The 19044-nt window shown below is 31.7% G+C and overlaps 1 protein-coding gene across 1 annotated transcript; it reads left to right on the forward strand.

Moving 5' to 3' along the window:
* Window positions 1–11649: 11649 nt before the first annotated feature.
* LOC111399410 (putative receptor-like protein kinase At4g00960) lies at window positions 11650–14848 on the forward strand. The gene is made up of 7 exons (XM_023026708.1): window positions 11650–12484; window positions 12950–13081; window positions 13178–13299; window positions 13457–13667; window positions 13800–14037; window positions 14195–14345; window positions 14434–14848. The coding sequence occupies exons 1-7, from the start codon at window positions 11686–11688 to the stop codon at window positions 14797–14799; spliced, it is 2019 nt and encodes a 672-aa protein (XP_022882476.1). The 5' UTR covers window positions 11650–11685; the 3' UTR covers window positions 14800–14848.
* The last annotated feature ends 4196 nt before the right edge of the window (window positions 14849–19044 follow it).

Here is a 19044-nt window from a genome sequence, read left to right on the forward strand (position 1 = left end):
AATGTTGTAAATAGTTGCATATGTGTGAGGCATGGTAATAATTCTAATTATTTTTTTTTTTTTACTTGTAGCCAACTGAATTAAAAGACCAAAATATTCTTTAACTGCTTATTGGACCATAAATTTATTTATAGAGGGCAACTCCTAAGACTTTGTTATGAACTTTCGATGTGGGATAAGTGAATTACTTTTATCAATGGGTAATCCGTTTTTAATTACCAACGGAATATCCGTAGGTGAAAGATCCAAATGTTAAACGATTATATAAGGCACGAAATATCCGTTGGTAAAGAGATATCATCGTTATCAATGAAAAATCTGTTGCTGATTATCGTAGTTGAAAGTGAATTATTTTTATCAACGAATAATCCGTTTCTAATTACCAACGAATTGCATCCATTGACAATATTCGGCACGTCACCTACGGATATTTCATAGGTGAAAGATCCAAATGTTAACCAATTACATGAGGCACGGAATATCCTTTTGGTAAAGAGATATCATCGTTACCAACGAAAAATCCGTTTCTAATTACCAACGGATTGTATTTGTTGATAATTTTCGTAGGTAAAAAGCTATTTTTAGTAGTGATTACCACTTTTGACCCTCCTCTCTTTGAGAGATTCATGTTGCTACTGCCTTGATCAGTTTTTTTTCGTTGACACCCCTATCTTCGTTGGAGATTATGGCACCCATTCTTCCTCTGTTTCCATATTCGCTAGAAGCTATTTTGGGCACCACCTATTTGGATTGCTACTTCGGGTTGTGTGGTGATGGGTTGGGTGACCACCTGTTTGTGTTGCTATTTTGGGTTGTTGTGATAATGTTTTGGTGGTGGTACTAGTAAGAGTGGCATTGGGATAGAATGCGTCGGATGAAATGTTGCTTGGAGGTAATGGTAGTTGTTGATGACATCCACCTACAAATTGAACAAATCAACTAAGTTAGTAAATAGACTTTGCAAATAAATGGAGAGAAATCATGACCAAAAACTGAAAATTAAAGAACGATGTTTTCCTCTTCTTTAATCGGCTTAGAAATCGATCCAACACCGTAAAGGTATCTCCAATTTGAAGGCTTTTTGAGTCACATAGACAGATGCACACTAAGGCAGAAGATGGAATTTGAAAATGTACAAAGCAAAGACATTTTTTGGTGTGTGAAAAATGAAGCAGGGGGTCTCCAATTTATAGTCTCAAGGGGAAAAGGATTTTCCTAGAATTTTTTAAGATTGAGTTCAATCAAAACTGAAAGATAGAGTTCAATCAAAACTGAAAATGGTTATCAAAAATTAGGATTATGCTTATCTATCTTTCACGTGCTTTTCAAATTATCTCCAAAGTTGGATATTGAGCACCTAGCTCAATAAGTTGATTTTCTCTAAATACCCAACATAATTGGGCTACTATCAATTGTGGTGTGGATTTAATAATCTTCAATCCCGGGCTTATAGCCTATGAAGATAATCGGGCCTTAATTTTTCATCATTGCCTAGGGGATTGGGCATCACTTACCAAAATGCCCAACAACATCCACCTTGATGCAAAATCAACCTGCAAGTCAGATAAGATAACAAATAGCTTAAGAAAAGAGACTTACAAATTTGTACCTATGTTTAGAAGATCAAGATGGCTTCTAAACTTTTCCAATGGGAGTACATTAGTTCTCATATTTGCAGGATTATATTTTGAAAAGACTTTCTCAAATTTTACGAGTTCTTGAGAAACCATATCTCTAATGAAATGTAATCTAACATCTATATATTTAGTACATTCATGAAAGACAGGATTTTTGGATGATGTAGATTTTCTATTATCTCTATCACCAACATAGTTAGCATCAGTAAAACCTTTCAATTTTATTCCTTTAGTACTAAACTTATATATCAAGCCAGTATTGTATATGCCTTTCAAATATCTAAACAGCCATTTCAAAGCTTCCTAATGTTTGGGACTAGGGTTGGACATATATCTGCTAAGTTTACTAGTAGCAAAGGCTAAGTCAGGCCTAGTCCACACCATTAGAAATATCACAGAACCAATGGCATTTGTATATGGATTTTTTTTTCATATATTCCTCTTCATCTTCATTAGCAGGTGATTGTTCTTTAGATAATATAAAATGATTAGCTAAAGGTAATGTAACAGGTTTACATTCATTCATGCTAATTTTTTTAAATTTTTTTTTAATTTTCATGATAAATGGAGCCTGATGCAAAAATAAAATTGAATTAGACCCATCTCTTTGAATTTCCATGCCTAAGATCATTTTAGCATTACCTAGGTCTTTCATATCAAATTCATTACTCAAAGTAGTTTTTACATCATTTATCAATTTCAAGTTAGGACCAATTAGAAGCATATCGTCCACGTATAGCAACAGAAGCACACAGTTATTGTTATTTGCATTACCTTGATAGTATAAGCAATGATCAAATTCACTCTTTTTAAAACCAACTGTTTTAACAAACGAATCAAAACGTTTGTACCATTGTCTAGGAAATTGTTTTAAACCATACAAAGCGCGTTTAAGAAAACACACATGATCAGTTTTTGTTTATTTTCAAAACCTCTAGGATGATCCATAAAAATCTTTTTCGTCAAGTTCTCCATGTAGAAAAAAAGTTTTAATATCAAGTTGTTCAAGTTTTCAATTGAAATGCTCAACTAATGCAAGCATAGTCCTAATTGTGGTATACTTAACAATTGGAGAAAAGATTTCATTATAATATAACATATCCTTTTTGTGTGTAACCATTGGCCACAAGTCTAACCTTAAACCTTAAAGCCTTTCATTTAATAATTCCCATCTTAATTCTAAATACCCATTTACACCTAATAATAGACTTGTCTTTAGATCTTGGGACTAATTTCCTTGTTTGATTCTTGTCGAGGGAATTTATCTCCTCTTTCATTGCTTTCACCCAATTCTCAAGGCTTCTTCATACGTGTTTGGTTCCCTATTAACTAGTTCTTCATAACTAGTATAAGCAAGTTCAAAATCAGACTTTGACCTTTGAGGCACCCTATGTGTTCTTCTAACTCTGTCTCTAGCTAACTGGTAATCAGATAAAAGGTTTTGCTCTCCTTGATATTCCTCGATAACCTCATCTCTCTCAACATTTTCACTCTGATTATCTTCTAAGTCAGGATTTTGATGCTTCACCTCAACTAAGGTGGTGGGGATTTGAACACTTAAGGGTCTTAAATCTATTTGAGATTCGTTACTAGTGTTTTCTTGTTATTTTGCTCTCAAGGCGTCACTTTTCAACTTTAGATACGGCATTTCAAACTCATTAAATGTAACATCACGACTTATGATGATCTTAACTCCACTTTGACTTCTATCCCAAAGCCTATACCCTTTAACTCCTTCAGGGTATCCTAAGAAAACACATTTTCTAACTATAGGTTCTAGTTTTCCCTTATTTTGATGCGAGAAAGCAGCACAGCCAAAAGTTTTTAACACGGTATAATTAGTACATTTACCATACCATTTTTCATGTGGAGTATCACCATTTAGTGCAGTAGAAGATCTCAAATTAATCATATGACACGCAGTCATAATAGTTTCACCCCAAAAAGATTTAGGAATACCATAACTCAACATCATACATCTAACTTTGTCAAGTAAAGTACAATTCATACTTTCAGCCACCCCCATTCTGTTGAGGTGTATAAGGAACAATTTTATGTCTAGTAATCCCACATTTTTCACTCAAATCATCAAAATCATTATTACAGAATTCTAGGCTATTATCTTAGTTCTAAGATAATTTTATCTTTTTGACATTTGAGTTTCAACTTGCAATTTCAATATTTTGAAAATTTTAAAGGTTTCAGTTTTATCTTTTAGCAGATAAATCCACACCCTACGAGAATAGTCATCAATTATGGATATAAAAATATCTATTACCACTCATTGTAAGATTAGTAGCAGACTCCCATAAATCAGTATGAATATATTCCAAAACTTTAGTAGTTTTGTGCATGCCACATGAAAAATATGACCTATGATGTTTATTAAGTACACAATGATCACAACAAGGCATATTAGAAACACATTCTTTTTCAAATACACCTTTATCAGTTAGCAGTTTAAATCCTTTAATACTTATGTGAGCTAATCTATTGTGCCACTTGTGTGTGTTATCTGTGTTGGTCAAATTTATAGAAGAAGATGAAATTTTAACAATTTCAGCAGTAGTCACATGAATACCAATTCTTTTAGTATTTTTACATGTGACAAGAGCACCTTTAATCATTTTGAGCATGTTGTTTCCAATTTTACCAGTAAAATCATCAGTTTCTAATGATCCTACTGAAATAAGATTCCTAGCCATTTCAGGAATATATCTAACTCAATGTAATTTAAGCACATAACCAGTGTCGAATTTTAACATGATATCACCAATGCCAGTAATTTTATATGCATGATTATTGCATAAAATAGCATGAACACTTTTAGATTCTTGCATATTTTCAAACCAGGCTTTTTGTGATGAAACATAAAATGATGCACCAAAATCAAGTATCCATTTATGTAAATGTGATTTCACAGTCAGATTTACTTCAGTAGGTTCAGAGTTTAATAACACATAGACTTCACAGAATTCATCAGAAGAAGTAACAACATTTGCCTTATCGTGAACCTTTTCTTTTTGTTTGTTTTTCTCAACATAACAGTCTTTAATGAAATGTCCAGTTTTATTGCATCCATAGCATTTTTTACCTTTGATTTTACCACTTTGGTTATCACCGGTCCTTGACTGAGACCTACCTCTCATCATATGAACCTCACCACTTTTTCTCTCGACTCTCTCAGCTTGCATTTTCATTTCTCTACTTCTTAATGAGTCTATGACAATTTCAGGTGTTAAAGTATCTCTTCTGTATTTAATAAGTGTCGGTGATAGTATTTAACAAAATGATTGCCTTATATTCTTCAGATACTTTCTCACCATAGTTAGTGATGTCTTACACAAGTTTATTCAAGACATTTAAATTGTCATCCAAATCTTTTGAAGAATCGATTTTAAAGCTAAAAAAATTTTCAAGCAGAAAAAGTTTGTTTGGAGTGGATTTGGACACATAAAGCTCCTCCAATTTTTCCTAAAGTTCCTGAGCTGATTTTAATTCACTAACCTTTTTTAATACCCTATCATACGAATGTAAAATGATTGAAGTATAAGCCAATTCATCCAAATTTTCTTTTCTTCAATAGTCAAATTCGTAGGAAAAGAGTTGCAAATAGCTTTAGAGACTTTTTGTTGAACAAGAATATCTTTCATTTTTTTGTTGCCAAATTAAAAAATCTCATTTACCATTAAAGACACCCAACTCAAAGTGATGTGTCGACATGATACCAAAAAATGCACTGAACACAGATTCAGATATGTAAAAGTCACAGCTCACAAAGATTACACAGCGTAACGAGATTCATATGGTTTCACAAATAATACGCTGTTCTAGAACCCCGGGGTTTCATGAGAATCGAGTTCTCAAATCAAGAGAAGAACTAGAATAGGAGTCTGGATACAAGTTTAAGATAATACTAGATTAAATAACGCAACTATGTTCAACAAATTAGACGACAAATAAATAATTTTACTTGGAAAATTAAATAGAGAATGACAAATGATCCTAGTTTCTATCAACAAGCAATGGCTGCCAAGCAATGACAACTCCCAATCCTAATGATCACCCCACACGATGATCTGCTAGTGCGATAATGTAAAGGTTTCAGCCAATTTATTAGAGCAGACCTGTCTAAGTCCGTAAACTACGAGAGATGCGAATTTACTGCTTTAGGGCATGATTTTAGCTTAAAGTAATTCAGTAAATATGTATGGCAATTTTGACCATTGACCCACCAAGGGCAAAATCATCCAACGTTCGCTGCAGTACTTGAACTAGAAAACTAACAACACACGAATATTAGAAATGTCAAAATAAAGATTTTGTCTGAAGAAAATGTCATCGGAATCGTCTGCATGCACCGTCACACGCCGTCATCGGAGTCACACGCCACACACCTAGAACCGCCTCTACTTGCACGTCTCAGCCTCGATCTCCGTTTCACCAATGTACCTCTATATCGCCAAGAAATCCAACATGCAGGTCCGATTTTTACGTAGAATTCTGGACAAAATGCGAATTTGGTTTCTGCCGATTTCTAGTCGATTTTTGATTGGAGTTCCTCCACCACCTTGCTCTGATACCAATTGTTGATGAAATCCACCTAAAAATTGAACAAATCAAATAAGTTAGTGAATAGACTTTGCAAATAAATGGAGAGAAATCAAGACCAAAAACTAAAAATTAAAGAACGATATTTTCCCCTTCTTTAATCGGCTTAGAAATCGATCCGACACCACAAAGGTATCTCCAATTTGAAGGTGTTTTGAGTCACATAGACATATGCACACTAAGGCAGAAGATAGAATTTGAAAATGCACAAAGCAAAGCCATATTTTAGTGTGTGAAAAATGAAGTAGAGGGTCTTCAATTTATAGTCTCAAGGGGAAAAGGATTTTCCCAGAATTTCGCAAGGTTGAGTTCAATCAAAATTGAAAATGATTATCAAAGATAAGGATTATGCTTATCTGTCTTTCACGTGCTTTTCAAATAACCTCCAAAGTTGGGTATTAAGCACCTAGTCCAGTGGGCTGATTTTCTCTAAATACTCAGCATAATTGAGCTACTATCAATTGTGGTGTGGATTTAATATTCTTCAATCCCGGGCTTATAGCCTATGAAGATAATCGAGCCTTGGTTTTTCATCATTGCCTAGGAGATTTGAGCATCACTTACCAAAATGTCCAACAGTAGTGCTGCGGATGAAGATCAATTATTAGAGCTGAACAACCAAGCTTCCAAACAGCCAAACCTAATCGAAATCATTTTTCTAAAACCTTTGGTTTGGTTTCACGTGGATTCGTTAATGTTTTGGTTTTGAACCAAACCAAACTACTTCGAAATGGTTTGGTTTAGGTTTCAATCTTTGTGAACGTTTCAAACTGTCAAACTATTTACCAAAAAAAAAAAAAAAGTTTGAAAATAAATTAATCTAAATTTTATTTAACCCAATTAAAACTTAACACATTTCAGTTAAAAAGATACGTCCATATTAGACATAATTCAATTAAATTAAATTCGACTATTATACATCTCAATTAATTAATTAATTAAATCATATTTGAATACATACCAATCATCAAAACCGTGAATGTAAAACCCTCAAATTGGGTAAAGGGTTGAATAACTACTATTAAGCCATATTCATTGATCCTCCATTACAATTGAATAGACAATTAAATCTAAATTTTAATTCAAACTTCCACATTTCATTTCCTTCTACTAACAATTTTCTCATATTTTGTTTAAATTCTAGTCAGATTATCCATTTTTTGGGTGATTTTTTCTATGTTTTTATTGGTAGTTATGTTGTTTCATTCTAATAATTGTCCGGCTCCCTTTAATTTGCTAATATTTGGATGATGTTGAAGCTCTAGACAATTCACACAAAATCACAGTAGTTAGGTATTATTGTATTTGATTTTTTAATTATTTTCTTTTTTTAGTTATTTTATATTATTTAACTATAATCAATATATTCATGTACTATATTTTTTTATTTATGAAAAAAATTAATCGTGTATTACAATTGCATATGGACGCTATTAGTATCGACTAAGACTTTAAAATATTTATATCATGTTGTTGCATTATAATAATTATAATTATATAACTTTAATTTGTAATTTTTTTAATAATACAATTTATGTTTTAACATGAAATTTTAGACTAGTATTTATGATTTAACTTATATAATATATATTAATTTTTTCATTGTTAAACCATGACTTTGAGCCGAACCAAACCTAAAAAATGTTTGGATTGGTTTGGTTTATAAATTGAAGTGATTTGGTTTGGTTTGAAGTTTCTCCAAACCACTTTAAATGGTTTGATTTGAAAATTTTCTCAAAACTGCTTTAAATGGTTTGGTTTATAATTATGACATGCAATTTGCATCATCCTGACCAACAAATAAGTTGTGCTAAATTAATTTGATAATTTGTGACGGTGAAATAACTTATGATCAATTAATTTGATAATTTTGTAGTCGTAAAATACGTTGTGATATATAAAATTTACTTGTGATCAAGAAATAAATTTGATAAATTGTGATCGATCATAAGTTGTGACCTATAAAATTTGTAATTTGTAACTATGGCGTTTGATGTCTGTGATCATATGTTATTGCGATCTTAGCCTCTTTAATTACCTATTAGTTATTGCCATCAGATTTTTGGAAGGAATGTGTAAACGATTATTTGATTTAAGGTAGAATCTTTTTAAATATTTTTCTTTATCTAACACAAACACAGATAAAATTTTATCAAAGTTGAAATTATATTTTTAAATCTAGATTATTCTTTTCCCTAAATAAAATTTCTGAGCCTACTGTAAAAAATGTTGAAGGCCTAGAAATTATTATTCCCCTACCATATTCTGTTCATCTTATAGTTGATTTCTTTAACATTTTTCCTTCCTAATTTCAATGTGGGATTGCTTAATATTACAAATGGACATCCTTCAAGCCTTTAAAGTTTTTAAAACCTTTTGGGATTACTTTAAAGAATGAAGCGCTATTTTGATTTGAAAAGTTGTATAAGAATATTTGTTCCTCAAAATAAAATTTTTTTCCCTTTGAAATGTGTGATTAAAATTAAATTTTAACATTGAAAAGTAACTTTTATGTATTGAAACACATGCCAAAATGCCATATAACTTATGTATTCAAACTTTAGCTATGTCTATTGTCTCATTTTGTTGAGATTAGAAGTGCACATAATGAAAATTAAATGTAAAGTCATTTAGCTACAGTTATTGATTTATTTTAAAAATTATTTTTTTTCTCAAATTTTTTGGTATATTTATTTCTTAATTTATAATAATCGGTTTGACCTCGATCCAACTCAATTCGATTTTTTGATCTTCGATCCTTTATTCTTCCAGATCCATGCTCAGATTGATTTCCAAAACATCGAGTGAGAATCTCAATGACCTCCCTTGATTAAAGCCTTTATCAATTATTTCAATTTGCCAAGAATGCCAAAGTCAAAGGATCAACTTCGTAACAATAATCTTTATATTAAATCCACATAACATGGCTACAAAGTTTTAGCCATATTTGGTAATGATTAAAACATTGATTTTAATTTAAATCAAAGTCAACAATTAATTTTAATCACATATTTCATGGACCCACAACTTTTAAATCACATATTTCATCATCTTTTTTTGTCAAAATGTACTAAAAAATCGATTTTAATCCCCTCTGAACAAGGGTATTTGGGCATGCTTGGGAGTTTTGGATACTAATTATGAGTGTTTTTCAAAGAATCGATTTTGAGTTTTTATGAACGGACCAATTTTGATTGATTTTAGTAGCAATTTTAAAAAGAGTTCAACCCATACTTGAGAGTTTATCATCACCGTTGAAAGTTTTTTATAATAATAAGATTACATATATGTTCCTTTGTGAAATTTTAAATTTATAATGTATGTAATTTTTTACTTCTAAGCAATATTTTATTTATGAGTGATTTTTTTGCATAAAATCTAATATTAATAAGTTAAATATTTACTTGAAGTTTAAGTTAATACTTTTCACAGTTGACCATTTGATAACTGGAAGCCAATTGCCATTCCTACTTGGATGGCGTCTTTTATCAAACTAAGGGAGAAAAAAGTTACTGATGTGTCCAAAGTTTATTACTTTGTTAAAAGTAATTAATTTTGGCTTCGATTTGAACTATTTGGCTTCGACAACTTGGGCATTCCCATCAAAATAAATTAATTTGTTAAAGGAGAAAAAAGTTATTGTTGTGTTCCCTCGGGTAACTAACCTCGTATATGTATTAATTGTCAAACATAAAAAAGTTTCAAAGTACCTTTCCAATGTTACAATAAGTCTGAAATTTCCACTCGATAAGTTACCTTCTAATCTTTGAGGACTAGCCCCATTAGCCTCTCATAAAAAGATTTCAATACTATTCAATTTTGTTTATGATTTCTCCATATTCACACGTCGTATCCATTAGGCGAAAGTCTGATTTTTACAATTTGTTATTTGCAAAAAATAAATTTGCCTCATCGATTTGGTGGTGTGGAAAGAAGAAAAATATATTTGATATGGTCAATATGCCCTTTCTTTTTCTTTTCCTGCACATTATCTAAGTCCTCGCCAATTGTTGAAGATAAAAAGTCAATCTTTAGACTGGAAAATAATGGCTAATTTATCACTGACGTTGACTACCGTGGCGAAGACGTTGGCGAGGGTACAATCTAATTAAGATTTCACTTGGTGATAAAAGAAGAAAAATATATTTGAAATGGTCAGTATGGGAAAATAAGAAGCCCTTTCCTCTTCTTTTCCTGCACATTATCTAAGTCCTCGCCAATTGTTGAAGATAAAAAATACCGGAAAATAATGGCTAATTTATCACTGACGTTGAAAACTACCGTGGCAAAGACGTTGGCAGGGTACAATCTCCTTAAGATTTGACTTAAATACTAAAAGATTAGGAATATATGCACATGTTCACAATTAAAATAATTTATTAAAGGGGAGAATTTTTAGTACTCTCGGAGTACTTAGCCCCAGTTTGACAATCATTATTTGTAGAAAATGGAGTTTTGAATAGTGATTTTTAAAGAATGTTTGGTAAAAGAGTAGGAACAAGTTTTAGTTTACGTATAGAATATTTTATTATGTGAATGTGTGGTTAAAAATAAGTATGTAGAAAATTTTTTTTTGAAACAAATTCAGTACTCTCTATCACTATTTAATTCACATGTTTATTAAATAATTGGATCAACTACGAGACATGAATAAATGATACACATTTTAATTTAATGAATTTCGGTAGGAATCAAACCTAAGCGTAATTATGATTTAGATTATTTCATGAATACTTTTTTAATTTCTCAGTATGTATTGTAATTAAGGTCCCGGAAAAAAAAAATATAAGTATTTGATTAAGACAACTTATTAATGTTGGCCTTTAAGATAAATATTAAGATTGCGCATGTTTGGTCCATCATGTACACATAGCACAGCTCTTGTTTATAGATTATTTAAATTATAAATAGATAGAAATAAATGATAGTACTTGTATATTTCATAATATATATTTGAATAAAAAGTAATTTTATCAATTATGAACAATTTGTAAATAGTAGCTAAACAAGGGCTGAAAATAGAATCAAAGCCCCAAAAAATAAAATAAAATCAAACAAGCAATTCGGAATATTTCTAAAGATCAAACAAATCATATGATTTATAGACGGTTTTTTCTCAAAAATAATAATCAATCTACATATTGACTTGATGGAAGCCTAAGATAATTACACAAACATAAAATAATCCGTATACCTAATTTTTTATTATTTAAAAATAATGTTTATTTTGTTGTCGTTGTATTCACGTATGCATCGACTTTTCCACACTGTCACTTATCAACTTTTTCGACATATTCTATATGTCTTTATGAAGGAAAAAATTGGTTGACCATCGAAAATTGATTCTTATAAGTCAACAGTTTCTTGATACTAAAGCATAGCAATTCTAGTTCTATTTATATTCTTTCCATGTTAGACACGAATACAAACTGCAGTTATGAGTTCTTGGATACGGCTTGCTTTGATCATTTTCCTAAATCTGACAAACTTTCTATCTACGGTTAAATCCCGTCATTGGTGTCTCAACAATGGTAATTACACGAGTAATAGCCCGTACAAGAGAAATCTCGATAACCTCCTCCTCTCTATCTCTTCTTTAATTGATGTCAATGGATTTTACAGTGCCTCATATGGAGAAAATTCCGATAGAGTACATGCAATGGGACTCTGTAGAGGAGACCATCAGCTTGATACATGTCGTAGTTGTATCAATAATGCTACGAATTCCCTCTTACAGTTCTGTCCTAACCAAAAACAAGCGATCATTTGGGTACGGGCTGATCAATGCATGGTACGCTACTCCAATGAGTCAATATTTGGACAACTTGCAACTGACCCACGCCATGAGTGGTATGTAGTATTCGATTCCCCCAGTCGGGAAGAGTTCAACAGGGATTTGAGAACATTGTTGGATAATCTCCGCAGACAGGCCGTTTACGGTGGCGCTTCCAAGAAGTTTGCAGCTACCAAGAGTGCTGCTCCCGATGGTTTGACACTTTATGGACTAGTACAGTGCACTCCTGATTTAAGCTCAGATGATTGTAGTGATTGCTTAATCCAGGTTGCTGAGATTATACCACGATGTTGTAATGGGAAACAAGGATTCGGAGTATATTGCCCCAGCTGCCTTCTTCGCTATGAAACCTATTTGTTTTATAATGATTCTTCTCTGCCGCCGCCGCCGCCACCACCACCACCAATGTCACTACCCACACCACCACGGCCGGCACCACAAGGTGAGAAAATACTTTTGACTTCCATTTTGGCGTAATCTTGTTACATGTACATAAATGTTTACATAAAGGATTACATAATATCACATGACACTCTATCATTTGTCAGTTTAAAATACAAACAACTTTTTCATCCAATCTTTCCTCTCCACATCATTTTATGTAATCTCTTATGTATCATTTTTATATACAAATAGCAGAATCCTTATATAAGAGATGCTACTTCTATATACTCATCACCATATAGTTAAGAACAGTCTTGTAATCTAATTATCAAATGACATTAATAGCATGTTTGGACACTATTGAATAATATTAAAGAAGAAAAAAATTTAAAAAGTTGTTCATTACACTATTTAATCCTTCCAAACCATTCCTAGAAAATTTTTAGATTTGATCAAACTAACATAAAAATTCAAAGCAATAATCTTAAAGATATATTGACGCGATTTTCTTCTGATATTGCAGGAAAGAATGAAAATACAACTCGAACTATCATTATTATTATTGTTCCAATTGTTGTGGGTCTAATAGTTGCTCTTTGCATTGGTATCTTCCTAAGGTTTAGACAAAATCAAAAACTGATGGAAAAAGTTGAAAGTAAGCTCAATATTCTTTAGATATATCTACTCCTATACGTACATAAATCTTTATCTAGTTTTGTTTCACCTAAAATTTCCTTTTATACGTTTCAAGCTCACAATGAAATTAGTACTGTTGAATCCCTGAACTATGAATTCGATACAATTAGAGCTGCAACAGATAATTTCTCTGATGCTAACGTGCTTGGACAAGGTGGATTTGGCATTGTTTACAAGGTACGTAATTATTAAAGGATTTTTACAATATATATGAGTAGAACATTGCTATGTAATAAAGTAACTCAAATATTAGTTTAGAGTATTGGCATTTATCCAAATCATACATTGATGAGGATATTTAATAATATTTTACTCGTTAAATTTTTAATTTCAGGGAATACTTGTCAGTGGGCAAGAAATAGCTGTGAAAAGATTGTCTATGAATTCAAGGCAAGGTGATCTTGAATTTAAGAATGAGGTCATGTTAGTGGCGAGTCTTCAACACGTGAATCTAGTAAGGCTCTTAGGTTTCTCTCTAAAAGGAAGCGAGCGACTTCTTGTAAATGAATTTGTCGAGAATGGAAGTCTTGACCATTTCTTATTTGGTAACATTCCATTTGAAGTAAATCCTATTTTTTTTTTACAACAAATTGCTTATACATGTAATTGCTAGTCATTTTAAGAATAATTGTCGTCTTTGATTCCTCACAACATCATCTACCTATTTGAACTTGTAGATCCAATCAAGCGTCCAAATTTGGATTGGGATAGACGCTATGAAATCATAAGGGGCATTGCTAAGGGAGTTCTTTATCTACACGAAGACTCTCGACTCAAGATCATACATCGTGATCTTAAAGCTGGCAATATCTTGTTAGATGGAAAGATTAATCCCAAAATATCAGATTTTGGCATGGCGAGATTGTGCGTCCAAGACCAAACTCATTGCAGTACTAGTAGGATAGTAGGAACATAGTAAGATTTCTTCAAAAATGCTTGGTCTCATAGGATTATTGTTATGCATGAAAAGCAATAAAGAAGTACTGTTGACAATTCATGTATCTTATTAAACATATCTGTATATATCCATAAATTGTTAACTGACTATAGACCTTCAAACTCACCATTGCAGTGGATATATGGCACCTGAGTACGCATTTCATGGACAATTCTCTAGCAAATCAGATGTCTTCAGCTTTGGCGTCCTAGTTCTGGAAGTCATAAGTGGTCAAAAAGTTAATAGCTTCCAAAATGGGGAGAATGTGGACGGCCTCCTAAGTTGTGTAAGTAAAAATAAGTCTTTTTCATCTTTTTGAAGAAGGCAACGTTAATTTTGAATATTATATTGTTAAAAATGTCAAATTCTCGCAGGCTTGGAAAAATTGGCACGAAGGAACAGCAGAAAATGTAATAGATTCCGCGTTGAGAACTTCTTCACGATCCTTGCAAGACATTATCCGATGCATTCAAATTGGTTTATTATGTGTTCAGCAAGATGCAGCTGACAGACCTACAATGACATCAATAGTTCTTATGCTCACTAGCTTTTCTATAACTCTACCAATACCTTCACAACCTGCATTTTTTGTGTCTAGTAACTTAGATCCAAAAATTCCGCTTCTTCAAGACCTCAAATCAACACCATCACAGACCAAAAAATCATCAAACAGTTGGTCATCTAATTCTGCTTGTTTGTCGATAAATGATGCTACAATGAGTGAGTTATATCCACGGTAATGTCAGCTGTAAAACTCTCTACATATTTTGTCTTTATTAATAAATTGGATTTACCTTGTAAGCACCTTACTCATTTTTCTAGTTATATAATGGCTCAATGCTTAGCAATAACACACAATATACTGTGAGTAGATTGTCTATAATGGACATAAGCAGTTCTATATGTTGCGTAAATAGTAGAATGAAAATATAATCTATATTCTAAAATAAAAAAAAAAGTAAACTACTTACTTGAAATAATAAAACAAACCACAGAAATAAAATATGCAAGATGAATATGGTAAACCGACGCTAGTTTTCGACTTTATCTTTTTAAGACGGATTTGTTATGTCCTGGTGCTTACGGTATGTTAGCAATTGTCTTCCAAGATACAATGACCTTTTTCTTGTTGTGGAAGCAGTTCAAATAACAAGAATGATGAACTCTCTAAATATGTTATGTACTCTCTAAATAAAAAGAAATTTTGAGAATATAATGTTTATGAATGATATGAATTATGCAGAACATGGCCCTACCTGTAAGAAGTCAAATGTTGTGTTCAAAGTGACACAACTCACAGATAATACCTTGCTTGAACATACATAATTTTTCCTAGAAAACCTGCTCAAGCGCCATATCTTTTACATAGAAAAATCACTCGAGTTTTCAACAGGCACTCGTCCCACACCTCGATTCTACTCAAGCATCAATTGGAATTTTCAAAAATTTAATTAATCATCTAAAGAATTAATTAACTAATAAATAAATAAATCATTTATTTATAAAAAAAGAATATATAGGTTAAGGCCCATATCCAAGCCCATCTAACTATGACCCATGACTCATGACCCGTACACATGGTAACCTTTGGGGCCCAGATCCATGTCTTGAGGATGAGATTAAGGCCCCGTTTGGTAGCCATTTTTTTTCAAAATGCATTTTTCCCTCTCTTCTTTTGAACCACACATTTTTTATTAAAATAATATTACACGTAAATCAAAAATTTTTCCTTATTTCTCAACCACACATTTCACATCAATTTACTATTCTAAAATGCATTTTTACATAAAAATACCTGTCAAACACCCCATAATAAACAAGTCACTGGGTCCTTTTTCCCAAGTAGAACAAAGTTTAAACATTGTTCCTTTCATATTCTAATTTCTCCAGTTCAACATCCTTAGTTTAAGGATTATTTTCTTATTCTTTCCAAAATGGTTTTACGAATTCAAATATACCCCAATCATCTATTCATGGAGTAGGACGCAATTGACCATTCATCCACATGAATTGATTAACGAAATCTATCCTACTATTTGGTCAAAAATGATTAAAAATCAACCTAATTTTAAACCCATTTCCAGCAATCTCTTAAGTGAATGGAAATTACAAGAAAATAAAAATGATAATGCAAATGCCATAGACCGAAAACTATTCCAATAGGAGAGGTAACTTTTGACTTTGACCTTGTCTTAGTAAAATAATATCAAATTTACTTGGCTAATCAGCAAACATGATGTTATAGATTATTCAATCGTTAGTGTAAACCAAGACAATAGTACTCACACGATATCTTTCCTAACACTTTTGGTTCTTATGGTTGTGTCCATTTTAATCCTGAACAACTTTTGGTTTCATAAATGTTTTAGAGAATTCCAATCTTACAAATTTTCATAAAAGTGGCCCAACTTCACACTTACATAGGTGATGTGTATTATGCCATATTCCACTTGATTTATCCAAGTTATAGGGATCATTAAAAGTGGAATTTAAAATCGTACATTCGATAGAAATACTTTTTTTTTTAATCATAGGAATACATAGAAGATAACTCCCAAGGGCTTCATAGAATCTTCATAACATAGTTGTCCTATTGAACCAAGATATTGGGATCTCCAGTCAACAATATTGGGTTACCATTATGACTCCTACATAGTAGGCTTTAAGTTCATTTCCTTTGACAGATAGTAAACCTGATCTTTGGCCAAATCTTTTGTAAGTAGATTCTCAAGATTCTCTTTTTATTTTACATATCAATGAAAATAATACCATTTGAGATCAACTACTTAATAGTATTGTGTCTACGATGTATATATCTAGACTTAAAATTATACATGCCGACTAACTATCACAATGCATACCAATAGCAAGCACATGTTTAGGCAAACATGGAATGTCCTCTAAAAAATTACGAAATCATTCTGCTTCTCCAATTTTATCTAAAGCTATAAACTCTAATTTCATTGTTGATCGAGTTATACATGTTTGTTTTGATGACTTCTAAGACATTGCTACACCAGGAATAATAAAAACATAATCACTAGTAGACTTAGAATTCTTCGTATCTGATATCCAATTCGTATAACAGCATCCTTCCAAAATTTAAAGTATAACTTATTTAAAAACCCTATGTAATGCCTTTCAATGGTCATTGCTTGGATTACTAGTGAATCTACTCAATTTGTTTATAGCACATGCTATATCCATATGAGTCTAGTTCATAATATACATTAAACTGCCTATAACCTGTGAATACTTCAACTAGGATACCAACTTACCTTTGTTCTTAATTAACTATAGACTTGAGTCAATTGAAGTTTTGATTGGACTTTCATCATATATTTTTAAGTATAGTCTCAACATAAAGATATTTGGATTACTAGTGAATCTACTCAATTCGTTTATAGCACATGCTATATTTATATGAGTCCAGTTCATAATATACATTAAACTGCCTATAACATGTGAAATACTTCAACTGAGATACCAACTCACTTTTGTTCTTAACTAAGTGTGGACTCGAGTCAATTGAGGTTTTTATTGGACTTTCATCATATACTTTTAAGAATAGTCTCAACGTAAAGAGATTGGGATAGAATAAGTTAATTAGATATCTTAGAGATTTTAGTCCCTAATATGATATCCGCAACACCCATATTCTTCGTGTCAAAATATGTCTTCAACATTTCTTAGTACTCATGATAATATCATGAGCTGCATATAATTAACATGTCGTCAATATATAGACATGCAATTACATAGGCTCTAGGTGTGGATTTTATATATACACATTTATGACACTTGTTAATTTTAAAATCGATTGACTACATTGTTTTGTCAAATTTCTGGTGCCATTGCTTTAAGGTTTGTTTTAATCCATATAGGGTTTTAATGAGTTTATACATCTTATTCTCCTATCTCGGAGAAATAAGCCCTTCAGGTTGTACCGTAGATATTTCTTTTTCTAACTCACCATTCAAAAATGTCTCTTTAAAGTCCATTTGATGGATCTCAAGATTGTGTAATACAACAATTTCAATTAGAACTCTAATTGAAGTAATTCTTAGCACTAGTGAGTATATATTGAGGAAATCAAGGCCTTCCTCTTGTTTATATCATTTTGCAACCAACCTATTCTTATATTTATTAATAGATCAATCAGGTTTTAACTTCTTCTCAAAAATCCATTTACAACCTAGAGGCTTGTTTCTCGGTGGGAGATCAACTAACTCCCAAGTGCAATTTTGCATAACGGATTCCATCTTGATAGCTTCTTTTCAATACGGTGCCTCTAGAGTAGATGTTACCTTATTAAATTTTTAGGAACATTTTTTACAATATAAGTTAGAAATTCTAGACCAAAGGATGTAGGTGTTCTGGGCATTTACTGCATCTAGGTTCTTCATCACTTAGGTTCTACCATTAGTTCGTTTATTTGAACTTATTTCTTTCTTATCTTTGCATGGAAAGACATATTTGAAAATGCAGCATTCCTAGATTCAATGATAGTAACTTCATGTATCTTAGAAATGTCTGATATTTGAATAATGAACTGATATACACTACTATTATTTATCATATTCAATAAACATGCAATCAATTTTTCCAGGCCTAATTTTAATCTGTTTAGGCTTACTTCATTCTTTGCCAAACACACCCACACTTTCAAGTTTTTATAGGTAGGTTTATGTCCTTTCTATTAGTCATAAAGAGTTTTATCCTTTTTTCTTTTGTGGTATCTTATTTCTAGGGCAAGCCTGAACTTATAAGCATAGCATTCATTGTCTCCTTAAAAGTTTAATTATTGTATTTAGCAACATCGTCATAATGAGGTGAATAATGTGTTGTTTTATGAATAATTCTTGTGACAGTTGAACCAAAGTTATGACTAACTTTGCCTCAACAAAAATTTCGTGTTCAAAATTAGGATCAAATTCTAAAATAGTTAATAAACTTAAGTTCTTTAACTTACGCCCATATTTAAA

This window comes from Olea europaea, chromosome 9, assembly GCF_002742605.1.
Source record: "Olea europaea var. sylvestris chromosome 9, O_europaea_v1, whole genome shotgun sequence".
Classification (NCBI taxonomy): Eukaryota; Viridiplantae; Streptophyta; class Magnoliopsida; order Lamiales; family Oleaceae; genus Olea; species Olea europaea.